The following is a 26,884-nucleotide window of genomic DNA, read 5'->3' on the forward strand; positions in this document are numbered from 1 at the left end:
ATTTGTTGGGAGGTACTTGGACCCTTTCTACCCTACGCTGCTCCTATAGCGCGTTTATAGATGCTATTACTTACCCAGAAAGCATATAACTAGCTAGTAGATCCCCCTTCAAGTATAGAACTATGAGTCTGGGAGTAGGTTTATGTTTCTACTGCCCGGGCAATACATTTGGATAGAAAGGGCCCTTTCTATCCATCTGTGGAAATTTCTCATCCTTCTCATTCTTCACACCTTTCCCCAATTCCTAAGCAATTGTCTACGAATCCGAACTGTTCAAAAATACTCGATTGCTCAAACATACTCAACTATAAACACAAAACTATCACCGCCTACTAGGCACACCACTCAAATTATTCCTCTCTCATCACCATTCCCAAATCTATTAGCAAGCCAATATCGACAATCAACTGATCAACTGCTATAGAGACCAATCCTGATCTACGATTATATATCGTTTATCCCTAACTAGTTTCTACCTGCCACCCAAATTATTCCTCTCTTATTACTATTCCCAAATTTATTAGCAAGCCAATATCGACAATCAATTGCTATAGAGACCAATCCTGATCTACGATTATATATCGTTTATCTTTAACTAGCTTCTACCTACCACCCAACACCTATATCTTGGGTCATTATTAGCAACGCTTATACGCCGTACGGCACTATCGTTGTATATTATATATAGTGTATATATATTACTACTATCATATTAAGGTATGCACGCCACTATCAACACACACAACACAGCACTCTTAACATATACTGTCATAGGCGGATACAATTGTACCAACCGTCTATATACTCGACTATACGAGAATACGGGATCCAAATAGAGATCATATCAACTAAGGAACACCTACAGCCTACTAGAGTAGGCAATTGATTCGACTATCCTATCTGATCATATATTTCGCCTATTGAAATATATTACCCCTTTATTGAAGTCGCCCTCGACTTGATATCCGCCTATCAAATAACAATCAGAAACACCGCTACATAATTCACTACATAATTAACATAACGGATATCCACGCTACTACCGACATGCCTAACAACGCTCACACCCCAAGCCCTGAGGTCGAGCTGCCTAAGCGCTCGGCACCTATCTTAATGTTATTAAACCGCAACCTCGAGACCCCAGAGGGCTCCGCCACCCCACCGAACACCAACACAGAGACTAGCACACCTCCATTGGGGCCAGTAAGAATCAAGCGCAAGTACGATGAGGCCTTCGGCACGCCGCCGGAGTTGCCTGAAGAAGAGGACGAGGACCAAACGGGCCGCTCGATCAAGCGTTGCCGTATGGTTATGGTTGAGACTCCTTCCATCATAGAGAGAATGTACGCTTCTGCTTCTAACGCTATCACCCCCCCTGAGGAGCATCCCGATACCACTGCTACTGCTACTACTACTGCTGCTGTCGCTTCCCCCGAGGACGACTCCGATTTAAGCGACAGCGACGATGTCTCCGTGGATGACTTGGAGCCAATTGACCCCGAAGATCTTGATCTTATAATCGACGCTGACTTCGTGAGCCTGATCGCGGAGGTATATCCCGATGTGTCCTACAGCGGGGTCGGCGGTATGACGTCTGTTGGCCTGGAGACCATCGCTGGGCTCTACGCGCCGGAGGAGATGGTTAATAGGGATGAAGATGACTCGGAGGAGGAAGAGGAGGTGGAAGAGATTGAGGAGGTAGAAGAGGTGGAGGAGGTAGAAGAAGTGGAAGAGGAGGTCAAGGAGGATGAGGAAGATGAGGACTCCTCCTCGGACGACGACTCCTCGGAAGAGGATGACGAGGAAGATGTCTCGGAAGAGGAGTAAAGCTCCCTATTTCTTAATAGGATGCTAAAGTCTGGCTTATGACAACATGAAGCCATGAAGCGTAAGCGATGGATTGCGGGACTGGAGTTGCATTGTTACTTTCATGTTTTATGTTACCATCATGGTCTCATGGGCCAACATATTGTTTTAACTTGGTGGCTGTTTATTAACACGGAGGAAGTTTTCATGTTTGGCTTAGGTCTTGAATAGGAGGATATAATTGCATTGGACGGATACTGGGTCCCCGGGTTTTGGGTTACTATTTATACATAGTGCCTTTTGGGATATACGGATAATACAGATATCCATACGGCGATGGGAAGTTATAATTTCAAACTGTTGTTGCTGTTCATCTAAATATGTAGCTACCTTACATATATAGGTATATGTCTTTGTTAATTGGAAAGTTTTGCTTTTTTACTACCTGCAGTTGCGAGAAGTCGGATGTGTTTGTAGTGGAGGTGATGGATCTCTGGTAGTGGGTCTAGACTTAACGCCTGAACGCTTAGTGGAAAGTCTATTCAGCGGACTCTAGTGCTAGGATCAGTAGCTGCCGCCGCTATGTACCTCATCAATTCTAGAGCCAATAATGAATTAGGATGTTACACGAAGGAATCGATGTGCCATAGCTGCATAAGGAACCATTAGGTAGTTCGAAATGAGATGAGGTAAGACAGATCCGATCGGACTTCTTTCTTCTCACGTTTTCACGTTTTCACGTTTTCGATATCGATATAACTTAAGCTGTAAACCTGCTAGCTGCAATTTGAACCTCCTCACCATTCCTAACCCAACAAAAACACCATGGGATCGGGTAAAGTGGAGGTCATACAATACCTTGTCGACACCCGCCAATTATGGCTTGGGGCGACCAAGACAAAAGACCTCGAGAAAGAGGTATGAGCAATTTAACTTCGCTTTAGTCTTGCGACGGGTAGATTAAATAACTTACGTCAGTCTAGGCGTCGCGCGCATTGGCCCTCCTCACCGAGGATGAGAAGAAGGCAGTGCTAAAATATTACTTCGTCGCCGATGCGAAGATGTCGCTTGCTTCGCATCTGCTGAAGCACTGGGTCGTCAGCAAATATGCTGGCGTTTCGTGGTGGGATACTAAGTTGACGCGGGACGAAAAGACCAAGCCCGTCTACGTAGACCCTGCTACGGGCAAGCAACCCGTCGCGTTCAACGTCAGCCATCAGGCCGGCATCGTCGCTCTCGTAGCTGTAGCCGGGTATGACGGTAAAGTCGATGTTGGGACAGATGTAGTTTGTACGAGCGAGCGGCGTGTGCGCGACCATAAGGTTATCAACACGGAGGGCTGGGGTAGTTTTGTCGACCTGCACTCGGATGTATTCGGTCGATCAGAGGCAGACTACCTAAAGGGTGATCTGTTGAGCACACAGCCAGGCCTACCTCCGCTGGCACGCGGCGATGAAATCATCGACTTCAAGCTGCGAGCCTTCTACACGCTCTGGTGCCTGCGCGAGGCCTACGTTAAGATGACGGGCGAGGCGCTCCTGGCACCGTGGCTTAAGGACCTCGAGTTCAAGCACTTCCGGGCTCCGCACCCCAGCCAGGGGTTCGTGCAACTACCGGACGGCGAGGTCATCGAGAAGCAGGAGATCATCAAGGACCACGAGATCTTGTTCCACGGGAACAAGGTCGACGATGCAAATATCTGCCTGCGCTCCCTAGGACCGGACTACATGACCTGCTCTGCCATCCGGACGCCGGACCGCAAGGAAGACGCTCTCAGCTGGGACTTGGGACCGTACGAGTTCCTGCCGATGAACCAGATTTTGTCTGACGCGGAAGACCGGCTAGATGACTGATTTGCTAGACTAAGTCATCTTGTGCATTACGAATATTACGAAGTTGCTTTGAGGGTATTGATGAAACGTGTGTTCTCATATAGGATGCTTTTCATACGGTCCTGAAATATGAACATTTTCTAGTCACTAGACCACATCTATTTCTATCTAGAGCAGTTGCCTACCGGATCTAGGTTCCGTTGGATTGCCAGTGACCAGCCGCAGCCTAAGCGGCGAAGATGGTGTGTGTCGATAGCCTTGCTACGGCTTCTAGAGGAGGGTTATGGTCACATCGCCCTACACCCGACTCCTGCAGGGTGACGGCAGTATGCGCCAGATGATCTTCGTTTGAGACTACCCAACATGACTTTTTTGTGGTGCTGTAGTTCATCGTGATATTCACCAATTTAGATTACTACCTATGTAGGCCATATGGTTTGTTGTAGTATTTTGAGGCGCGAGACTAATAATTGTAGTTAATCCGCATAGGTAAGTATACCATATTCACTTTGTACCTATTGTGAGTGGGGTTAGAGTCTAATTTGGGGCTGTGAATGTTTAGGTAGACTTTATTCAATGATAATGTTGAGAAATGCTAAGTAGCATTTTCTCTTAGTTGAGTGAACTTTGGTAATGTGCAACTTTAAAAAACGAGGTATAGAAATTCATACTTTATGCTAAACTTTTCCGCATATTTTTAGGAGAAGGAAAGAATATTAATGTAGACGCACTATCAGGTACCCTATCAGGTACCAACACCGTGTAATAACTGTATAGCACCGTATATATTCACTGTACGTTATACGTGTCTTAGTCTTTAACGTAGCTTGTTCGATTGGTGGGGAATGTTCCCCCTCCCTGAGATTGGCGTCTCGTTCAATTTCTGGATTTCTATTCCGTACCTACACTAGGATTGGAGAGGGAAGCTGCACTACTCGAACAAGTCCAGCTAAAAACGTCATTTTGGTGACGAGGGGAGAAAATGCTTGTCTTTGTGAAAAGACACCGTTGACATTCAATCCTAACTATCATTCCTAACCTATTAACTACATACTAAATTCCACCCTTCGATTTAACATTTCGCTTCTAATCTTGCTACTACTTCCTCGTCGATCATTGAACATGCTGTACTAACATCTTCTTTCACCGTCAAATCCTCACCACCAACTTTCCTTAAATCGAGTTGCCTATCAGTCTGCAATTTTGGTACCAAACGGTACCAGGGTTATATCATCTAATTCAACATGTCGGATACTGGAGATGGGTAAGTAGATTTTATTATCAATTCCGCCATGTAGAAATATCTTCTTTTAGATAAGATAACTGACTCGCTCCGAAACTAGTCAGCATAAGCGGTCCAAGTCGGCCGCCCTCTCCCTCCTCCGACGCAAGGATAAGGATAATCGTAATGATGACGATGCTATCTCCGAAGATGGATCGCAAACCTCCGGGCTTGCTTCACTTCCTATCACGAGCACCTCTGCCCCCGCCGTTCCCATGTCCCACCAAGCTTCCGTCAAGGGTCATAGCCAAAAGATGTCAGTTAGTCGGATCCCCTCCCGCGAGCCCGTCTCTTTAAATCCGAATCGGTACAGCCTCTCCGTGGCCGACAAGGGTTCGTCGCTTGAACAATCCGTTCGTAAATTCCGTATCGTCGAGGCTTTACGGAGCGGAAATACGGCTGCAATATCCAAGGCGGTTAGAGAAACATCAGAATCCGGGCCTCGCGCGAGTACATCTTCTATCGGCGGAGCAAATGCGGGACCCCTAGATGACACGACAGTTCTACACCTTGCCATTCAGTGCGCCGAATTCGACGTGGTAGAATACGTACTCTCTGATGGCGCCGGATATATTGATGTGAACGCTCGGGACAAAGATGGAAATACGCCATTACATGTGGCTGCTACTCAGGGGCGTGCCCCGGTAGTTCGGCTACTGCTAGAGCAGAAGGATATCAACGATGCCGTTGCAAACAACCAGGGAAAGCTCCCTTTAGATGTAGCAAGAAATCCCGATATCTTCCAACAGCTGCAGCTCGCGAGGACCTTATTCGTGCAGGATAAAGTTAAGCAAGTCCAGGAGCTCGTGCAAACAGGAGCCTATGATACTCTTGGTCAGGTTCTAGAGGAACCCCGTGTCAAGACAATCCTAGACATCAATAGTATCGAGCTACCTTGTGACCCCGTGACCGTTCAGGCGGGCGGGACATTGCTTCATGAGGCCGCCCGCAAGAGAGACACAAAGCTGATCCAAGCTCTTCTCCTTCACGGTGCTGACCCATTTCAACGGGATCGCAAAGGCAAACTTCCCCAGCAGGTTACCAACGACGATATTACAAAGGCGATGCTCAAGCGATCACCTGCCGCGGTAGCTGCTCAACGTGGTATCCAGGAGAAGGCGGTACTCGGGCACGCGACTTCGCAAGGTGGTCCTGGACCAGCTATCACAGGAGACCCTCTAGCTGGACGCGAACCACAGATGAAGGGTTACCTCAAGAAGTGGACCAACTACCGTAAAGGTTACCAGCTGCGTTGGTTCGTTCTCGAAAATGGTGTCCTGAGTTATTATAAACACCAGGATGACGCAGAAAACGCTTGTCGGGGAGCCATTAGCATGCGCATCGCCAAGCTATACATGAGCCCCGAGGAAAAGACGAAGTTCGAGATCATCGGGAAGTCATCAGTAAAGTATACGCTGAAGGCTAACCACGAAGTCGAAGCTAAACGATGGTTCTGGGCTCTGAATAATGCGATTCAGTGGATGAAGGACCAAGCAAAGCAGGAAGAACGACAGAAGGCACAAGGTGCTGAAATGTTACGGCAGGCTCGAGACAGCCTTTACAAGCCAGCGGAACCTTCTATTACTGATTCTCATAGCGAAGTGGCAAGCACAGGTGAACATAGGAATAGTGTACAGTTATCTCGCCTTTCTTCAATAGGGAAGGGAGTTGGCTCGCGGGCTGGAATATCTCATGCTAGTACTACGGGCAGCGTAGATGACGAATTCGTTGACGCTGGTAGCCCCGAGATTAAGGGACAAAGTAACGGAGCGCCCACAATCCCCGGCGAGGTCGATGACGACGACGACGACGAATACGCAGATCAGTCAAGCCGTGGTGAAGCTCCGACAGCGACTAAGGACGCTTTCAATATCACTGCACAGTCAGCAAGGCTCCAACTAGACACACTAGCATCCGTGAGCGCAGCGTTACAGGCGGAAGTAAATCGGAACCCATCACTATCACTTGCGGATCCTAAAGCAGCGCAAGCGCTTGCGACGTACGACGCAGCGATCCGAAGTCTAAAGGGCCTTATGGGGGACCTTCTTAGAATATCGAAGGATCGCGACGCACATTGGCAATATCGTTTAGAGCAAGAAATTGAGATGCGGCAAATGTGGGAAGAGAGTATGGCTAAGGTAGCCGCAGAACAAGAAGTCCTGGAAGCAAGAGTCAGCGAAGCCGAAACGAAGCGAAAGTTAGCTAAACGGGCACTTCGCGAAGTTATGGGAAGCACTGGCGAATCTAGGCCAATTACCAGAGATAGTTCCCATGCCGTACATACTGAGGTGTCTGGTGCCAACGAGGATGAGGCACCCGACCCATTACACTCGCCATCGTTGAAGAGCATAGGGCGCAAATCAACCTTACACTCTCATGCCATCGAACTCTCTAGCGACTCAGAATCCGAGCAGGAGGAATTCTTCGATGCTGTAGATGCAGGAGAAGTCGATGTAGAACCGATGCCGCCGTCTGACGTTGTGCCGTCCGCTGGTTCCGGACAGGACGTCGTAATATCAGGGATAGACGTCAGCAGTGCATTTAAAGGTTATGAGAATGGCTTCAGGACGAGACTAAAATTGGATGAAGACAACCGACCAAAGATTGGTCTATGGGTAAGTTCACGGACTCCGTTAAGTTGATACTTAGGTGCTGATTTCTTTTAGGGCATCTTGAAATCTATGATCGGTAAGGATATGACGAAGATGACGCTGCCAGTATCGTTCAACGAGCCAACTTCTCTGCTATATCGAACTGGTGAAGATATGGAGTATGCGGACCTACTAGATATGGCAGCAGATCGATCAGATTCGATCGAACGCATGCTGTACGTCGCTGCCTTCGCGTCGAGTGAATTCGCGTCGACTATTGGTCGTGTCGCGAAACCATTCAACCCGCTCTTGGGCGAGACGTTTGAGTATGCGAGACCGGATAGAGGCTACCGCTTCTTTATCGAGCAAGTTAGCCACCACCCACCTATCGGCGCAGCGTATGCGGAATCTGCAAAGTGGACTTACTGGGGTGAGGCCAAAGTCGACTCCAGATTCTTGGGCAAATCGTTCGATATTTATCACCTTGGCACCTGGTTCCTGAGATTACGTCCCACTGCTGGCGGCAAAGAGGATTTCTTCACGTGGAAGAAGCCTAAATCGCAGGTAGTCGGCATCATTACCGGCAACCCGGTCGTAGACAACTATGGTCTTGTAGAAATCAAGAACTGGACGACCGGAGAAACGTGCTTGCTAGATTTTAAGCAGCGAGGTTGGAAGGCATCCAGCGCTTACCAGCTTTCTGGAAAGATTTTGGACGCCGACGGCCGGCCGCGTATGAGCTTGGGTGGCCGTTGGAATTCCAAGCTCTACGCTCGCCTTACACCCGGCTTTGAAGCTACTGTTGAAGAGCCGAAAGACACACGAGGAAGCATTGGCGATCCTAGCCGAGCTTTCATAGTGTGGGAAGCCAATCCCAGGCCTGAAGGTATACCGTTTAATCTTACGCCATTTGTGCTCACCTTCAACCACATAGACGATAATCTCAAGCAATGGATTGCCCCCACCGACTCCAGGTACCGTCCGGATCAGAGAGCGATGGAAGACGGTGAATACGATTTAGCGGCGTCCGAAAAGAACCGGCTCGAAGAGGCGCAGCGAGCTAGGCGGAAGACGAGGCAACAACACGGCGAGGAATTCACCCCTGCGTGGTTTGAGAAGACGACATGTGAAATCACGGGGGTAGAGCACTGGAAATTTACTGGAAAGTACTGGACACAACGAGAGAAGTTCGGTAATGGGGATCCTCACGCGTGGGATGGCTTAGAGCCGATCTACTCGTCTGAAGAGCAGGAGTAATGAATCTTGGTTAGTAGGTATTCCGTAGTGACGTGGCTGTACATGATATATAAGAGGCACATGCGCGAGGCTTGTTAGACGAGTATGAATGAAATGAGGCATTGCTACTTTGACGATTATAAACATGACTGTCAGGTGAATGGGCTAACATTCAGTTTGTTCAGCAAGTTTCTTATTATTTATGAATTCAGAGGCAACTGAGTCTTCTATGTATATAGCCTTAGCTATTAGCTATTAGCTATTACAAATGTTAATTGAGATGATACTAAAATAGTAGTATATCGCGACTACGCATGGGTCTTCACAAAGAGAGCTGTCATATTTCTGTGCTATAAGTTGCTGCCTGCTATTACTTGCCGGTACAAGGTGAAGCCTGCTGGCCTATTACCACATATAGAACTACGTACGGATCCGTACATACCTTGGTAACCCAAGGACTTTTACACGTGTAAGGAAATCGATCGGCCGGCACTTGGGAACATTAGCTTGGACAGCGAGTTCTTGGCGCCGGCTGCGGGCCGTGGTCCACCTCTTTGGTTCCGAGCCTCGGTAAAAATAAATTAAATAATGTTCGAGCTATCGGATTTCGTAAGCAGACGCTTTGAGACAATTGGCCCATAGCCTTAGGCTCGATCCTTGTCGGCTACGGGATTTTGCATGCGAAAGCGAAGTCTCGCAAATAGGAGAAGGTCGATTGGATGGGATATCTTGAACGCCTTTTCTTTTTCGAGTTGCGCAGGGAAACTTGTTTTTATCTATTGTTGTTTTTTATTATTCTTTTTTAATTTCATCGATTGTACGGAATACATTATACATATATCCATTAGGACACGTATAATTAACTAAAATACCCAACGTACTTGAGCTAATTGTGGATATATTTTTACAACATACCAACAACCAACATTAGCTGCTAGCACAACATAACATCATCGATCGCGGCCTCTCTTGTGCGACGTCAAACCCCCTGAGTCTGCGTCGGGGATCCAAATCCGTTGTAAAATCCCGCTGCAAGCCGTAGGAACGGGAAGGAAAAGACGAAAGAAGATATAGGCGAGATAGAGATAGTCAGTTAAGACATCCGACGAGATGGGCGAATTCCCAACGCTGGTCCGGCCGCCGCCGCTCGACACGTCCAAGGCGCCTATCGAGAACGCGCTCGAGCTAACTGAGTTGAGCATCATCGGACCTGTGAGTTTTTTTGCTTTTTGCTTTTCCTTATTTGTTATAGCCACTAATAACTGCCATACTATATATATATGTGTGTGTGTGTGTATCTATTTATGTACGTGAGATTCGCCGCTGACTCGTGCTTTGCTATATAGGATCTCTTCACCAATACGCGCGAGCTCTGGCATCCACCCGGCGCGCGGGGGATCTACGGAGGCGCCGTTATTGCGCAGACGCTTGCTGTATGTGCTGTGCATTTTTTATTATTTCTGCCGTTGTTTCTTAATGGGTTGTCGTTGGTTTTATTGCTTTTGCTTATTACTACTTACACTTCCTCCCTTGTCCCCATCTCGTATGAGTTGTTTGCTTGTTTGTTTATTCTGGTCTGTTTGCCTGCCAATCCTTTACTCGTCGTTCTTCCGAGCGGAGGGTTGCTTGGGTCGGCATCCGGTCGGCTTTTGTCTCTTCCCGGTGTTGTGCTCCCAACGACTATAACCCTACTATATTCTTTCTATCCCTTCCCATACCTACTTCTTCCCTTTTATCTCACCTGCATATGCAAAGGCGGGATAAGGCGGAGGCGGGCCGGGGTACGATGAGTTGGGATCCCGACGGAGAGTTTCCGCTTGCATAATTCGGATTCCATCGTGCCCCCAACCAACAACCTCCCACCCGCCTGCGTCATGCAAGCCGTCAGCTGACTGCGACGAAATAACCAACCGACTAACATGATTCCCCCACGGTTTTGTAGGCTGCCCAACGCACTGTCCCGCCGAACTTCGTAGTACACTCGTACCACTGCTTCTTCGTGCTAGCAGGCGACTCCAGCGTGCCCATTTTGTACCATGTCGAGCGTGTGCGCGAGGGCCGGTCCTTCTGCACCCGCACCGTGCAGGCCCGCCAGCGCGGCCATGCCATCTTCACCGTCACGTGCTCGTTCGTGCGCGAGGGCAGCGGTGGCGAAGAGTCCGTCTCGCACGCCGTGCCCGTGCCCGCCGAGGCGCTCGCCCAGACCCCTCCCGACGACTACCAGGACCCGCCGTTCCTGCGCCGGGCCGGCGACGATCCGTTCCAGAGCTTCCGATGCAAAGCCCCCGGGGACGGCGACGACGAGAGCTCACCCGCGACCAAGCGCGTGTGGCAGTGGGTTCGCGCGCGCGGCAAGATCAGCGAGAAGGGCGGTCTTAGGGCGCATCTGAGCGCGCTGGCATACGTTAGCGACTCGTACTTCATCGGGACGGTCAGCCGCATCCACCGACTGTGGCGGTACCCGGTGCGACCGGAGGACATCGGGAGGCTGGAGCCGGACGTCCGGGAGCACCTGGAGCAGCTGAACGAGTGGGAGGGGTACGGGACGCTGGAGAGTACGGCGAAGCGGCCTGAGGTGGGCATGATGGTGTCGCTGGACCACTCGATTTACTTCCATAACCCGAGCAAGGTGCGCGCCGACGAGTGGATGTTCGTCGAGATGGAGAGTCCCTGGGCGGGAGACGGTAGGGGTGTGGTTATGCAGAAGATTTATAGCCGCGATGGGACGCTGCTTGCTACCGCGTTTCAGGAGGTGAGTTTCTCCGATTTACCCTTTCGGTAGTCATTTTGTGGTGGTTTCCCCCAGCTAACGAGTATATTGTGATATATAGGGCGTTGTAAGATTAAAGAAGAAGAAGAACCAGGAGAAGGCGAAGCTATAGAAGGCCGTGGCTAGCCTTGCTACGTAAGAGGAGAAGGGGTAATAGAAAGGGACCTAGCGAGGTGTTTGTGCTTGCTTGCTAGTTAGAATGGAGTTTTGTAAGTTGGATGGGATTTATAGACTTGTTATTCATAGCCGTCGGGGGGGTTGAAGACGTGGTTCGGGAGGCTGCATAGTACAATCGGCATATGCAAAGGTCTCACGCGAGTATGTAGATGCGAATTTTTAGATTATAGTAGATACCTACGTACACAGAATTATACCCGTTCGTATGTCCGATTCCCATCGAGAGTTTTGCCTTGCTGTCATAAGGGTCTTTACTACATATATAGCATCCGCTCTCGGGTCATTTTTAGGGCGTCTACCGGATTTAAGATATACTTAGTTGGAATATTAAGGTTTACTTATAAGAACGCTGGTCGTCCTCATGCATGCTACATAAATATACTTAGAGGTTCGAGCAAGTACCAGGAAGTATACCGAGGGACTATCTCCGAGCATCTACAGCTTCCGCAAGTCGGCCATGTGGGATGTGGGATTTGGGGCAGCTACAAGATATCATTAGTCAGACCCGATACTATGATCCACGCCGCGTTGGTGTAATTACTAAGGGAAGGCAAGGGATGACTGAAGCGGGATCCTCATGCGGGTTGACTTGGCTAGTCGATTTTTCCTCCGGCCGTTTTCGCCGGAAGGGGAGATGTAATCGGGCGGCACGACCTTGGGAATTTTTTTCGCGTCGGAGAGTTACCGGATTGTGGTAACTGTCCGCGAGATGAATCATCATTTGGTGAGCGCGGTAGAGAGGTTCGGTAATGTGTCCTGTCCGGAATCTCTCCGTGAGGTCATGTACATAGAGTGGGAATGAGCGGTGATGAGGAATACCTAGGGTTTAGATGATTAACATGATACATACCTATGTAATAAGGGTTTCCGTTTACTTGCCTATCTGTCTCAACAGTGGAAGTAGGTAAAGTACGCCCCCTTTTCCAACATCCCCTCTATCACCTAGAACGCAACAAGCCTATTGACGCCTAGCAGATAGCTTCCGGGCGAGTCAATGCTTAAAAAGTAGAAAGCCGAGGATGAGACGGCGGCCAAAAGGAACGAGATATTTAGGTATGTACTCAAGGCCACCGGCGAAACTCGACCCGCGGTATCGGCAGCCCAGCAATCTTGGAACCGGTCCACGGATCACGGTTCGCAAGGGCTATGTAGAAAGAAAAAGAAAAAAAATCTCCGGCCGATTCGAATCGAAAAAGTTGCGGGTCCCGGAGTCCCAAGGAGAAAACTCGGCGATGATGATATTATGTAAAATCACTCAACCCACGCTATCGAGAACAAAGCTCCATCGGAGCTGTCAAACTTTTTTCTTTTTTCTTTCGAGACATAGCTTCTTTAGCCAGGTCTAGCCCTGTCGCCGCCTTACTCATTTTCAGCTTCCGCTAGCTCGGCTATTATTGCGAAAGCTTCGTGAAGCTTGTACATACTGCGAGACGGACCGATGGGTAAGTAGTTTTGGCGCAAGTTAGCTACCTTAGGTACATTCTACATTACATTACTTAGGTACCTCCTATTGCATCCATCTAAGAAGCAGAGCCGCGGTATTCCTATGTGGCGGGGCTGTAAGTGTCTAGCTAAAACATCGATTTTCTTTCAGGACTAAGATTGTGGAAATGGTAACGTTCCTCGTTCGAGTTGGTTAAGGGGCAGTGGGTACTCGTAGGGCTAGAAGTTCTTCTTCTCCTTTTAGTTATGAAAAGACAGGCTTGGTTTAATGATTTTAGAAGATTACGTGTTACGTTCATGCATACCTAGGTACTTGGTTCAGTTAGTTACGTGTAGTTTTAGTTGTTGGTGATACAGCGTTTGGTTACGTTGTATTATTTTTTATACGAACCTCTCATAACTGAGGTCAGTATGGCGAAGTTAGGGATGCCAAGTCGATATATCCGTTACCAAAGCCAACAACAAGTGGCTGTGAAGACGGGGTTTCAAATTACACCTGTGGCAAAACAAGACGTCACGACTGTTTGATAACACGCGGAAATAGTTATTGATGAACTCTGCTTACGACTACATATGCCCAAGTAGAGCACGATGTTGGCAAGATGTTGGAAACTTCTCATGCAAGCAGGTTTTATCGTAAAAAAAAGACTCAATGACTTGCTTGTATGTATGTAATAGTATTAAGGATCTCGACCAGAACCGGGATTCGGAGCACGGACAGTCGATTCACTAAGTTCCGCCAGCACAAAGGCACGGATTTCACAACTCGACCCCCGTTTGTATCTCGAAGTCTCCAAAGTACCTCGCAGAATCAGAGAATAGAAAAGTTGATGAGCTAAGTGGCCTCAAGTATTGTCCCACTAAGGCTGACCCACGTCCCATCGTTAGGAGATAATTACCTAGGTAAGAGCGTGAAAATATGCTGATACTAATGCTGTGATACCCTTTCACGATCCAATTAATATCCTCGGGCGGCTTTATCACTGCAAAAGCCGACCCGCCGAGAGGAAATTGGGTTGTTTCCATCAGCATCCCCTTCGCATGTGAAGCTACTCATATGTAGTATGTATTGTACTGCAAGTTTCTTCCTCGATTTCCACGTGAACGAGACGGACGATCGCGGATGAGTTTGTGGAGAGCGAAGATTTATTTCGATTCCTCCTTCTCGTGACACGGACTGCACAGGGCTAAACAGGGCTGCAGAGATCTGATCATAATACATACCTACGTACAGGGTTTACCTAGGTATGCAATAGCCTGCCGGATCGTGAAGTTTAATGAGAAATGAGGGACTTTTTGCCCCTGGTATGTTACTCCAAAACGAACCTCAAATTTGAGTCAATTTTTGAAAAGGACGGTGGACGATAGACGGTGGACGGGTAAAAGTAAGCTTGTGACATCGTGACATGGCCTGAAAGAAAAAGTTGTGTTGTTCGATTGATGCCAGGGGGGTTTTCCCTCGGAGAGCGAAGCTTGACTCGCTAATGTAGCGGCCGAGCACCGAACAACCGGATCCGCTATTATGGATTTTTGTGATCATCTTATGGTGTTTTACTTATTGTTTGTGCTTCCATAAAAAAAAAGATTTCCACAGCAACTTTTTGATTGATTGATTGATTAATTAATTAACTTTGATAGCGTGCGAGCTGATCGATCGCCTTTTTACTCCAGCCACCCAAGCCAACCCCGATCAAAAACCATCCCCTCCTTAACCGGATTCTTGGGTCTGTGTCTTGTATATCATTATATCGTTTTATGCACCTTATATCTTCAACACCATTAATGCCGCGTGCATTACTCCATCATACTCCATTTGGCAATGGTCAAAAGGTGGACTTACCTTATATGGAAGTAACCTTACTGCGTTTTTACCATGTCTTATCCAAATGCTTCATTCCGATTCGGCCGATGTATAAATCACATCCGGAGCCGATACGGCATTTCCAATTGTCCCATGGTACTGGACCACATGTATTAGGAAAGCTTGTTGTGGGTCCTAGGGGCGATCATATCCTGTTCCCCACCTTTTATACCTTTTATTCACCTCTTGCATTGACCAATAATATTCAAGTAGCATTCCCTCTTCTAGAATTAAGCTGAAATCTGCTGCACCGGTTGCATTTTGATGCGTCTTGCAAGTTGCAGCTTGCTCCGCTACTCCTCGCCAAATCCATCCACTTTTAGCCAAAACCGGAACCATTTTGCATTTTCATGGCCTGCGAAAGTATCACTTACTATATTATGTGCGACCATGTAATTAAGCCCAGCTAAGCAAATGGTGAGATCATCATTGCTTTATGTCATTGGAATCGCCGTAACGATAAAAGTGTTGAACCTTGAAGTTGGCTGGGTTTCCCCGTAACCACGCGTTACATACATGGTAAAGACAAGCTGAACATGAAAAGTGGTGGTTTGAAAAGGCAATTTGCATAAGACAGAAGAAAACCCATAAGAGGATTCTCCGGATCTGCCAGTCCTCTCCTTCGGGAATGCGCTAAACGGGGAGCGCCTTGCAGGGTGTTCCACAAAGGATCTAACCTAGGTACGGGTTACCGCTTGTTACCTTGCATCAAGTAAGAGGTCGCTTAAAAGGGCCAAGGTCTTATGCTTATTTAGTCCCAGATGGAAAAAAGAAAAGGTAAAACTTAAAAATGTCTCTGATAACCCGCGATGGCTGAGCAGCCAAGCCCGATGAGGCGTAACGTCATCATTATGATGCTTCGTGTAAAGTACAAATAATAAAGTACAAATAAATCAGTCATGCCACTTTCAGTTGCCATTAGTGCGTTTAGCAGAGCCTCAGGAGCTATAAACGAATGCGAGCTACATATAAAAATTACCTAGCAGCCCGAGTTAACATTAGAGTTACCGTACAAAATAATGCTTTGCGCTAGAAACGGGCCAAGTATCTCCCGCCCTCTAGAATATCGTAGCTCATAAACGTACCGAGGAATTTATAAAATGGGGCAATGCACTTATGTACGCCGTATTCTAATGGAGTTCGGGATCTGGACCACGACCCTAAAATTTGGGCACGGGAAAACATGTGCCCTAAAAATAAAAATAAAAATAATAACTCAAATGGTGTTGGTGGAACAAAAGGGAAAAGAAGAAGAAGATTTAATCCCTTGCGTACGTTGGAATTTTATTTCGCTGAGGTAATTCGGAGTTAGCGGGCTAGTTACCTGTTAAAAAGTTCAAAAAGAGCGATGGGAAAGCTTAAGGCTTAAGGAGTTTAGGGAGTTCAATACCGTAGATGCATTAGTGACGGAGCGGTTACAATCCGCTATGCAAGCTTGTGCAAACATCAGTTGATCAGAGGGTTCAAGCTAAAGCTACCAGGGTTTATGCTACAGGGTTGCATAACTAAGTAGCATAAGTCCGACCTACTTTTATCAACATTGGCCCGGTTCACGTTGTACGCTTACTGAGCCTTGGGCTACTTTCCTATGGCCGGTGACTTTTCGCGACTTTGGACTCCGATCGTCATGTAGATGCATGTATCTACTTGTCACTTTTCTCTGCCACTGATCCTTCACCCAGGTCATTCAAAGTAACTTACCTATGTAGTACCTGCAGATATGGAGGAATGGTATCGTGACAAGCATCGCCCAAGCGGCATTACGAAAGCCCTGCTTCTTATGAACAGGAATTCAAAGCTGAATACATATAAGATAAACGGTACCTTCAGCTCTAACTCGACTTATGCTACCTATATTCATATATACTCCCCCCCTCCCTCGCCCATCACGACATTATCCCCTTGAGCTTAACAAACTCGAGTAGTAATATCAGAGCTCTATGTATGATAACTACTTAATACATGACGCTATACATAACCTCGGCTCTTTGTTACACTTCATAACCTCAACACAGTATAGAGAACTCGACATACAAAGACGTTTATATAATATATCACCACTCTCCGATCCTAGGAAGCAAGCCACCAAGAGGTCGTACGCATCATCTTGACACAAGCCATTGGAATTCCTAGGACGTAACTGGACCGTAACATATCCAAGGGGTTCCATCAAAGGACTTACAGTTACCAAAATCGACCAGTCAGCAACAAGTCACTAGCCCAGCCTGCCTAGCCCGCACATTCGGACATAAAGCGCGGCCGACTTTAAAGACGATACCCTGGTCGATTTTCACTCGAGACTGCTGGGTTCCCAAAATAAAGTTACCGGATCTAAACCGCAACATCACATAATCGTCACGCCCTTAAAAGCTCGGTTCACTCTACCGCATTATTAATCCCAGTTCAAGAGTCACACTTTTTATCGATCGAATTTCTCGAATAGTCTCTGACCCTTTTAATTCCTCTCTTCCCCTCTTCTACTGTTTTGGTTTATTTATCTGGTCTTGAGCTTGGATTCTAAGTTTGGTTTCCACAATTGGCCACTTTGTAGCAACACTCTGCATATATATCAGAGCCCCAGTCCACTTACACACTCACCTGCGTAACATATTGCCCCTGCTGCTCTGGTATCACACATAAGTGTCGCCTCGTTATCAGATCTCTCGAAATGGATAGTGGGATGCCAACACCTCCCGTGGAGGACAATATCAAACCTTCGACGTCGTCGAGGAGGAGTACAACTTTTAGTAATAAGGTAGTCAAGCCTATACATCGAGGCGGAAAGCGAGCAGCTAGCCATTCCTCACATTCTCCCACTCACGACCACCCGCCGCCTCTATCACCACATGCTGTCGACAACAGGCATAAGCGAGTTTGGAAGGCGTGTGAAAGATGTAGAATGAAGAAAACCAAGGTTAGTATCGTCATATTTCAGCTCAAGTTTATAGTGTCACTAACTTGATGCTGCAGTGTGACGGAGAGTTCCCGTGTAAGAGGTGTAAGGACGATGGTTTGGTATGCACAGCAGGTACACGAAAGAAGACCGAGTACAAGCAATTACCTAGAGGGTATGTTAAGTTTTAACCAGCCCCTGCTTAAATAGTGCCGAGAAGCTAATAGGAAGCAAGATATGCCGAGGTTTTGGAAAATACCCAATTCGCTTTAATTGCTACAGTCCACAAGTTGTATGCTATGGTCAGGAATGGCCAACCTTGGGATTTAGGGGAGCCAGAGCTCAATGATAGGGGTCAACCTGTCATCCATAACATCGCGACCAAGCTCGGGTGCATCCGACCTAACGCAGACGCCGACCTCCCACCTCACTCGGTCTTCCCCGAGGACGAAGCGGGACTAGCAAGGTTGGCAGCCGAATTAGATGTCCAGCAAAGAGAGAGGGAAAAGGAGACACATACTACGGAACACCGATCGGAGACGGAGTCGAATTGTACGAGAACGGACCGGGCAAGCTCTTCGGAGCTCGATCATTCAGACTTCGAGCAAGATTATAGGAAGGCGATATTAGGTAACCAAAACTTGCAAACCATGTCGCCACAGAGCTTTACGTCGTACGATGTTGACGTGAAGACTATGCAATCCGATGTCGAGTCGAGGAGTCTTTTCGCTGTCCAATCGCCTTCTGTCCCCACAACTTACCCAGCGTGGAATATGAGCAGACCGAGTTCTATGGACTTAACACCGCAATACATGCAGGGTATGGATATGGACATGGCAGAAATGATGCTCAGCCAAGGGCTAGTCGAATCCGAATTTGGGACGATCAAGCCTCATATGATACAATGTCCGAATCCAGAAGTTATGTTAGGAGTCGGAGATCCGATGATCTATTCCGGGTACAATATGGAATCATTACGATCATGATGAGGATTTTGGTTATACAGGAGTATCTTAGGAATATCTCGCAACACCTCGGGAAGAGGGGGGGTTCCGGAATTCTCTTCAACACTTGCACATAATTGCACGGCGTTCAACGGGTTGACTGCAAGGGTATATGCGCAACCTTGCTCTGGACTACAGAAAATACTGGGGGAAGAAGCGGTCGGGTTCCAAACTATAGACGCAGCCGGGCGGCTAGAGAGAGAGAGCCATCTCGGCCATCGTTGTATTAACAACTACGGTAGAGGGAAATGCATCTACGGCGTTGGCGGGTTTATTTCCAGCGTTATGTCCATCATAGCTAACATCTTTGATGCCCCTCCTTGACGTTACATACTTCTGAGGGGCGCTTCTTGTGCCCGCTCGGGTCGCAGCGGGCAACGAGTAATAACACAATGAGACCACGTTCATGATATAACTTGCCTGATATTTTTTTATTTTTTTCTAATGAGCCAATCTTTTCAATTGTGAAATGTGACCTAATGAGGTCATGTTAATCGAATGTTTAATTGTCCAAGTTCGTATTTTTTGACGATGATGATGATTATCTTGTAGATACCTACAGAGATAAGAAAAGCCAATCGTTTCATAAAAGGTGGCTTTGTTCGTCCCCAATCTGCGATGCAAGTCGGGGCTTGGCCGCCGTGTTTGCCCCGCGTTATTAACAATCGTGAACCATTTCTGAATCATGCTGGGGGACTAGGGACGGGGGGGGGATGATGAGTGAAGCGTTAAAAACTTGCACTAACTTCCCATTGCTTATCAACCTTTAGCGGTATGGAAATATCGAACCCATGATTTCATATCATTTCAGCCTATGATTTCAACGGTTCGGCATGAAACAAAGGCCGTTCCCGCCATTTCACTTATTACCTAGTTGCTTACCCCAAAATTCCCCTGATCGCCTCAGCAATCCCAAATCCTATTAAAGTACGTAGTAAGTTAGTTAATAAGTCTACGTAAGCAGCCTACAAGTCAGTTACACTAGCAATCCTCAGTATTCTTGGTTCCTAGGTATCCTAGGCAAAACAAAAAAAAGAAGTACCCCGGGGAACGTGTGAAATAGATTTCTCATGTACCTTTAAGTAACTACCATGTACGGAATAAATTGTGGTCACGGATGCGTTTTTGTGAAGCTCAGCCACGATGCCGCGAAATAACCTACACGGCATCCCTATTTTCAGCGGTTCATACGTATGGACTATTGGGGCGGTCAGTGAAATTCCCACGTATTCGTTTTCTTATACATATTCTGCTAAGCTCCTTCTCTCCCTGGCCGTCTGGGCAAATAAACTGTCCGGGTGCGGGAGCATACGGCCTCCGCGTAAGTACCCGACTTACACGTTAGGTACTGCACAACCACGCACATAGGTATTATCCAGATAACCAACCCAACCCTATGATAGCTATGATAGTTGAGCAATGACAACCCACAGCCCGCCCTATATCCTGTACGTGCCGTTTGGGGGCGACCCCCCCGATAAATAAAACGGCAGCTAATAACAGCGGTACCATCGCAGCGGTAGCACCTAATTCGTCATCAGCACCCATCCTGGACCTGGTCCTACTTACATACAACTTCGGCCCAAGAGCTATATCTCTCTCTTCCCTTTCCTTAACGAGATTAGGAACGCAATAGCTCCCCACGTGGACACGAATTATGCATGTAATCGAGTCGGTCAGGCACGGACACCGACAAACAACAAATAAAAACCGGACTAAACGCTCCGGAGCATAACTTCGCTGTTGGGTTTTATCTCGACTAACTATGCCCTCCTACCAACTTCAGGTTCGGGTTCGGGGTCGGGGTCCGAAAATTAGCGGGAAGCGGGATTGAGAAATGACCCGATCCCGGTGGATTTTTTTTCTGGGCTGATCTCAGTTCCCACGTTATTCTGTATGTGTATGTACTGCTGCCCAGAAGCCGTCCCATGTCTTAGCTACGCTCTTATCTACATACGCACGGCGCCAAGATGCCCAGCGACGACTAGTAAGGACGGTGCCTGATTCCTAGCTGAAGATTCGTACGGCCAATGGATGAAGATGATTCATAATGATACCAATGCGTGTAATTATCTGGGACTAATGAGCATAGCCATCATGGTGTGTGTGTCTGTGTGTCTGTGTGTGCTTGAAACCAGAACCAAAACAGCATTGTAGTAATCTCGGACGGGTAGGGCTCATCTCGGACCCGATGATCATCATAATTCTTTATCAATCCCCGAGAAATAGCATAAAAAGATCTTATCTGCGGATCTAGACATACGATACCTACATATACAATAGACATTTGGATCCCTGTTCACTTAACTACATACCTGTCAACAACCATGCGCAAGTTTACACTCGTAAATTGTACGAATTTTATACGATTGCCTCTTATGAAGCAGCATACCTCGCTATTTTCGCTTTCCCATTTTATGCGCGAGGTTTATGCCCGCGCTTACGGTTCCTATCAAACCCTTGCGTCGATCGGCCACGAATGTCACCTAGAAACAACATACATGACAGACGTGATTACCAATTATACTATAGACGTAATCCGTAATTCTATGGCGATATGCATACATACCTACCTAATAGTATTAGCTCGGCTCACTGCTTAAAGCGTAATTAAGAATAGTCTGGTAAGGCTAAAACTAAACCGCACAGACTTACATATCGCCAATGTCAAGGCGCTATAGAAATTCTCTGTCATGACAAATCATGAAATCATACTACTGCGGTGTTAATGCTTCCAGATAAGACCAATAAGTAGTCTCATTCCCGTAGCAAACTACCGCTCGAGCTAGTGAGATCGATATGTAGTGTATGTCTATATCGTCTGATGATTCATCAAAGCCTAGGGGGCGGCTTTCTCTCACGCGCCACTTTGCGGAGCCGGTGCGGACGAGTTTTAGTATGTCCTAATTTAGTATAATCACGGTTTTAGTAATTACACATACGGAGTTTCCCCCACCACGGAGTTTTGACTTACATATCACGTCTTATGGGTAGCAGTAGAGTTTCAGTCATTGCCTACTCCCAGAGTAGGTACAAGGTATGTACAATAAAACCCTACCTATTTGGACCGAGAGTTCGGCCTGCTTGTGGGTAAGGTGACTAGAGAGGGAGGTCCGCAGAATATAGAATATAATAAAATACGGAAATATGACGGGAATATAATTCTCCATACCAACTTGCGGACCTGGCCGAATTGGGATATTTTAATTCTTGAAACAAGTTCGGGACTTTATTAGCTAAGAGACGACTAATGCTTATAATGTCCGGCTTATATCCTATTAGTATATCAACCAGAAAGGTTATTAATGATGAATAATTAAGCCCGTCCAAACCCGTCTCGTGTCACTAACGGAATTCGCATTACTACCAAGCCTTACAATCACTATAACCCACGAATTCCAAATGATGACGAGACTACCAAGTTTGCTACCTACCTAGGTAGTTATCCCATATGTATATCCAAAACGCCTTAACGCCGATATTTCTCTACTGCTACTACAGAAAAGATCACGTTCCCCTCACACCAACTTCACACTTCACACAAGGAGACAAATGCGTAAGCACCATAAACCATAAACTACCCTTCACCAGGACTTAAACCCAGCCTATCTCCACACACGTCACCCGCAACTAGCCAGTTCCAACGACATGGCTCTGGGATCACCTCTACCGCACCCTTGGTGCCAAAGCGGGCCTCGTTGGAGTATATAGTTATGTACATACATACCTACCTAACATACCTAGGTAGGTATACTTACCTTGCTCACGGCGGTCAGACTTTCGACGTCGTACAAGGCGTCCAAAAGCCGAGATCGCCTGCTAGGAATCCCGCTGCCGGGGCGGGTTTTCGTTATTAGTCCAATGGAGAGGGGCGGACGCTTGAGTGATTAGGTAGACTAAGCGGCCGCCCTGTTTAATAGGTATATCTAGCCTGACTGCAGCAGCTACAATGCAAATACCTGCATGGTGTAGGCGTAGATAGGACCGGTGATAATCCCGTATCTCCGGCTGAGAGGTAAGACTGGACAGATTGGATGTCCCGCGCGCGAGCCTTGTTGACGCGGGATGTGTAGGGTAGGTAGGTAGGTAGGTTACACGAAATCGGCGATATACAACCCTGGCTTACCTATACCCGAAATCTACCTTACCTATACTATGGTAAGATGCGTCACTTGGGATGGCTTGTAGAGCATAGGTGGGTTTATTATGAGGTAGTAACGAAGGAAAATATAGGATCGTCACGAGATGTATGCGAGATTTATGATATGATCTAAGGCGATGGATACCCTGGGGACGATTTCAAATAGCAAGGGGAGGAGGATCTGATGAACCTAGCGGTACTAGTCAAGTACTTCCTGAAAGTCACGATGTTATACAACTTTATACATAACTCTAGGTTGCTAATACAGAGCACTGCGCGGCCCTTTGATGAGGCTTAGGTGGAGTTTGGTTTATTCTCAAGTCGAAAAAAATAATACTTATCTCGTCAGTTATGGGGATGTTGCGATATGAATGAGTACCTACCTACGTAGTCCATATAAGAAGAACTGTCTGGAATAGAGACTGGAGTTCTTTGAATGTCTTGGGAGGTGAAGAGTGTTATTCGAGTATATGATTTCTGATACTTCGATATATCTACATAGAGACTGTACAAGGATAAGTACATTGAATCGACAATATCACATTCATGACAGGTTATGAAGTATTTCGAAGACAACTAGAATACATATACGTACCCAATGTTTAGACTGAAATAATATTTCCATCGACGAGTGATACGAGTGAGGATCAGGTTGAAAAGAACATGTGAAGCAACCAGATCCATCACGGCTCGTACACCATCACACAGCTTCACCCATCTCGGGACTCGTGATGGCTAAATCATCATCATCTAGCTACTGCATCTGTAATACCTAACCTACACAGGCGATAGTATCTCAGCAGATATCCAACGACCCCCTCCCTCCATACCATAACAACGCGAGGCCTCCCCAGACCAACGACAAGGCATACCCAAGCCAAAATCGCCCCCATCAGCCGACACCACCAACGTGTGTTTAATTTCGATCTCCGTCGTCCACGAACTGACTCCCCAACCTACCCCCTCAGCTCTCCCACCGCGCCCACCAGGCTTCGAGACATTTAATACTTGACCTTATATCGCGAATCTCTCCAGCAGGCAAAAATCCCGGAAGTGTCTCGGGCCTACGGCCTCCAGGGCCTAGATTTCCGCAGTTGCCTGAGACAGGTCATCTCGCGAGAAATAACAGCGGTCCTGACTAAGTCTGCCGTAAACACCGCCGTCGTGAGACGGGCGCTCGCTTCGGCGGCACCTGGGTGTCTTGGACCGCGGCCCTGTTTTTGGGGTCGCGGCTGGCGTAAACGGTCGTGCAGGGTGCGTCGCATGTATATCGCGAGCCCGGGTTTGGGGGGGGAGACGGAGCTGGGAGTGAGGCTGAGGGTCGTACTGGGCTGTCTGATAATTCATTGATCGAAGACCTTGTGTTCCTATGTCGTGATGGATGATTCAGTCGTGTATTTGGAAGAAGCTTTTATGATGGAAATATAAGATGAATCGATCTCTCGTAGCGGAGAAACTTTTATTGCTATCGTGTACAAATAAGTCATTCATTATATCTTAGACGTGCTGTTCATACACTTACTTCGTATACCTACCAACTTCGCTCTTTACCTACCAAAGATGTTTGCCATCATGTCAAACCAGCTAGCTAGCTGGATCCTATGTCTGTTCATACTCGCCGTCCGCGCACAGTCCGACTGTAAACACGATGAGTATGTCTCTGGTATCGAAGTAGTCCTGGAGGAGTACTAATTTCCCGGTAGTTGTTATAATGCGCTTTTCCAATGCGACTCCCCGCTTGCTCTTGCAGAAGCTTTGAACTATTGCTCAACCATCGGTCACTACGGCGCAACGAACTACCCACCACAAGCAACGGCCGCAGTAAGTATAACATCGCGCAACCCCATTGCCCCTTATTGCTTCTTGGTCGTGGATAGGGCGCGTGAACCACCTATTCAAGACCTCTTACAAGTCCCCAGAGACAAATAATCGCTGACTTCAAGTACTACAGTGTGGTAATACCAACAAGCGACCCTACATTTCGGCTTGTCAATGCGGTGCCGCTTGTCCTTCTTTTCAACCTGTTACGGCGTTTTCTAGTACTATTGTACCAACTCTGACAACGCTCACTACTTCCACTATCGCTTCAGGAAGTAATGGCCAGTCGTCACCTGGCTTTCCCACACCGGCCACACCAGCCGCACCCACCGATAGTGTTCATTTGAGCAGTGCGTCTCCCTCTAGCGTATTTAATTCGATGGTGTCAAGCGTTCCGGACCTTGGGTCTTCAGTCTCACGGGGGCTATCTTCGTCGACATCTACAGCATCTGGCAGTGCTGGGGGCGACCCGTCGTCACAGGACCCAGCTTCGAGCACACAAGCGACAGTTTCCAATCCAGGATCGGTACTCACCATTTCCCTTGCTGATTCCACTTCGACGACCACGGCTTCGCTTTCTACGGCGTCGGTCTCGGATAACCCCTTATCCGTTTCCTTAAACGTCTCCAACACACTGTCAAGCACACGCCCGGGATTTCCTGGGGGACAGTCGTCTAAAACGCCGTCGACACTCACGTCGAATAGTTCTCACCCAGCCACAACCTCATTGAGTCTTATATCAAGCAGCAGCTCGGCTTTTTGGGCGAATACAACTCGTACTTCGGGAGTGGGATTACCTACTTCGATTAACGCTAACACGGCGTCGTCAACCTTGTTAGATCTAACCTCGACATCGACATCGTCGTTTATGAGTACATCTTCGTCCGGTGATCCTATTGGTGCTAACTCGACGGTATCGTTGAAATCCGCGACGGATGCCTCGATTTCATTGCATGGCTCAACTTCGACTGATACGACGTGTACGCCGACGCCGACGCCAACTTCGACAACTCCTTGCCATAGCTCTTCCTTTTACTTCCCCAATTCGACAACGCACACTTTTGCTCCAAGCGTCACCGAAGATTTCATATCCGCCTCGGTCTTCGGCAGTTCGTCGCGTTCATCGCTAAACCGCACATCAAGCACTTCATCAACTTCAACAGCCAGCGCAAGCCCGTCCTGCACCAGCACCTCTAGCTCTAAGATGATCGAGAATGGCGACTTCGAGCAGGGCTTGTCTCCGTGGAGTATCGATATGGTGGACGTCATGTCGACGAGCTACTCATTAGCGCGCCCCGGAGCCAACGGGTCGTGCGGCGCGTTCCACGTGCATATGCGGCGGAACTCGCAAACAGATGACCTGCGGGCTAACCTGCGGTTAGTCAGTCCACTGATCTCGCCGCCAGCCTCACCGGGCGCGTCGTGGGCCGTCTCGTTCTGGGTGCGGTTTGGAAGCGGGCGTGCCACGAACTCGTATGTCAACTTGTTTGCTAACGGCGAGGTGGCGCACCGCGTGGATGCCGCGGACGAGGGAGCCACGAACTGGACACGTGTCGAGTTTCCCTACACGACGGCGTCTAGTGACCGTATGCTCCAGCTCGTCTTCTCGTTTGCGCTGGGCAATGCGCCGTCTAATGACGTGTGGATTGATAAGGTGGCTATGGATGTGAAGGCTGCCAGTTCGGTGCCGGTGGGACAGGGATTCGCTGTCATGACCTCGAAGGCTAATGCTTCTTGAAGCGGTAGCTTGCTCTTTATGTCAGCTCTTGTATTATCCGGTTGGGAATAAAACTGTACACTAGATTCAGAGTATCGCATAGATTAGAAGGATGAGTATCTGGATAGTTAGTCTGGTATTATGTTTCCTTGTTGTAACAAATATAAAGGTATTATAGTTCCTAAGGATATATAACTAGTCTTAGTTATAGGCTATCATACTACTAGTTTTTAAGTTTAACTGTCGTTGAGAATGAGATATATCTCATCTAACTCAGTGAAGCAAGTTGGAGACTGTTTGAATACCGGGTTTA

General features: G+C 47.6%; 6 protein-coding genes across 6 annotated transcripts; all 6 read left to right on the top strand.

The window, feature by feature from the left end:
• The first annotated feature begins 877 nt into the window (after positions 1-877).
• On the top strand, positions 878-2,133 carry F4817DRAFT_212198 (uncharacterized protein). Its single transcript, XM_049298705.1, has one exon. It carries the CDS (start codon positions 1,048-1,050, stop codon positions 1,825-1,827), a length of 780 nt encoding a protein of 259 aa, XP_049162612.1. The 5' UTR covers positions 878-1,047; the 3' UTR covers positions 1,828-2,133.
• Position 2,134: 1 nt separating this feature from the next.
• F4817DRAFT_212203 (4'-phosphopantetheinyl transferase) lies at positions 2,135-3,762 on the top strand. The gene is made up of 3 exons (XM_049298706.1): positions 2,135-2,495; positions 2,587-2,724; positions 2,790-3,762. The coding sequence occupies exons 2-3, from the start codon at positions 2,632-2,634 to the stop codon at positions 3,657-3,659; spliced, it is 963 nt and encodes a 320-aa protein (XP_049162613.1). The 5' UTR covers positions 2,135-2,495; positions 2,587-2,631; the 3' UTR covers positions 3,660-3,762.
• Positions 3,763-4,320: 558 nt separating this feature from the next.
• Positions 4,321-9,062, top strand: F4817DRAFT_326045 (oxysterol-binding protein). Its single transcript, XM_049301845.1, has 3 exons — positions 4,321-4,902; positions 4,982-7,535; positions 7,587-9,062. The coding sequence occupies exons 1-3, from the start codon at positions 4,883-4,885 to the stop codon at positions 8,766-8,768; spliced, it is 3,756 nt and encodes a 1,251-aa protein (XP_049162614.1). The 5' UTR covers positions 4,321-4,882; the 3' UTR covers positions 8,769-9,062.
• A 373-nt stretch (positions 9,063-9,435) lies between these two features.
• On the top strand, positions 9,436-11,914 carry F4817DRAFT_326050 (Thioesterase/thiol ester dehydrase-isomerase). Its single transcript, XM_049301846.1, has 4 exons — positions 9,436-9,959; positions 10,094-10,180; positions 10,690-11,499; positions 11,579-11,914. The coding sequence occupies exons 1-4, from the start codon at positions 9,858-9,860 to the stop codon at positions 11,627-11,629; spliced, it is 1,050 nt and encodes a 349-aa protein (XP_049162615.1). The 5' UTR covers positions 9,436-9,857; the 3' UTR covers positions 11,630-11,914.
• A 5,503-nt stretch (positions 11,915-17,417) lies between these two features.
• F4817DRAFT_212336 (uncharacterized protein) lies at positions 17,418-18,982 on the top strand. The gene is made up of 3 exons (XM_049298708.1): positions 17,418-17,912; positions 17,969-18,066; positions 18,127-18,982. Exons 1-3 carry the CDS (start codon positions 17,667-17,669, stop codon positions 18,875-18,877), a joined length of 1,095 nt encoding a protein of 364 aa, XP_049162616.1. The 5' UTR covers positions 17,418-17,666; the 3' UTR covers positions 18,878-18,982.
• A 5,626-nt stretch (positions 18,983-24,608) lies between these two features.
• F4817DRAFT_312237 (uncharacterized protein) lies at positions 24,609-26,592 on the top strand (the record flags this gene model as incomplete). Its single annotated transcript, XM_049300103.1, has 3 exons — positions 24,609-24,688; positions 24,740-24,857; positions 24,988-26,592. The coding sequence occupies 3 exons, from the start codon at positions 24,609-24,611 to the stop codon at positions 26,590-26,592; spliced, it is 1,803 nt and encodes a 600-aa protein (XP_049162617.1).
• Positions 26,593-26,884: the final 292 nt, after the last annotated feature.

The sequence above is a fragment of the Daldinia loculata genome (assembly GCF_022478755.1).
Source record: "Daldinia loculata strain CBS 113971 unplaced genomic scaffold F4817scaffold_5, whole genome shotgun sequence".
In the NCBI taxonomy this organism is placed as follows: domain Eukaryota; kingdom Fungi; phylum Ascomycota; class Sordariomycetes; order Xylariales; family Hypoxylaceae; genus Daldinia; species Daldinia loculata.

Bases quoted from the DNA above. Each gene is read 5' to 3' on its own strand.
- F4817DRAFT_212198 (XM_049298705.1), top strand. From the start codon at position 1,048: ATGCCTAACAACGCTCACACCCCAAGCCCTGAGGTCGAGCTGCCTAAG.
- F4817DRAFT_212203 (XM_049298706.1), top strand. From the start codon at position 2,632: ATGGGATCGGGTAAAGTGGAGGTCATACAATACCTTGTCGACACCCGC. The intron at 2,725-2,789 runs GTATGAGCAATT...ACGTCAGTCTAG, and splicing joins CAAAAGACCTCGAGAAAGAG to GCGTCGCGCGCATTGGCCCT.
- F4817DRAFT_326045 (XM_049301845.1), top strand. From the start codon at position 4,883: ATGTCGGATACTGGAGATGG. The intron at 4,903-4,981 runs GTAAGTAGATTT...CTCCGAAACTAG, and splicing joins ATGTCGGATACTGGAGATGG to TCAGCATAAGCGGTCCAAGT. The intron at 7,536-7,586 runs GTAAGTTCACGG...GATTTCTTTTAG, and splicing joins GACCAAAGATTGGTCTATGG to GGCATCTTGAAATCTATGAT.
- F4817DRAFT_326050 (XM_049301846.1), top strand. From the start codon at position 9,858: ATGGGCGAATTCCCAACGCTGGTCCGGCCGCCGCCGCTCGACACGTCC. The intron at 10,181-10,689 runs GTATGTGCTGTG...ACGGTTTTGTAG, and splicing joins TTATTGCGCAGACGCTTGCT to GCTGCCCAACGCACTGTCCC. The intron at 11,500-11,578 runs GTGAGTTTCTCC...TGTGATATATAG, and splicing joins TTGCTACCGCGTTTCAGGAG to GGCGTTGTAAGATTAAAGAA.
- F4817DRAFT_212336 (XM_049298708.1), top strand. From the start codon at position 17,667: ATGGATAGTGGGATGCCAACACCTCCCGTGGAGGACAATATCAAACCT. The intron at 17,913-17,968 runs GTTAGTATCGTC...TTGATGCTGCAG, and splicing joins GTAGAATGAAGAAAACCAAG to TGTGACGGAGAGTTCCCGTG. The intron at 18,067-18,126 runs GTATGTTAAGTT...ATAGGAAGCAAG, and splicing joins TACAAGCAATTACCTAGAGG to ATATGCCGAGGTTTTGGAAA.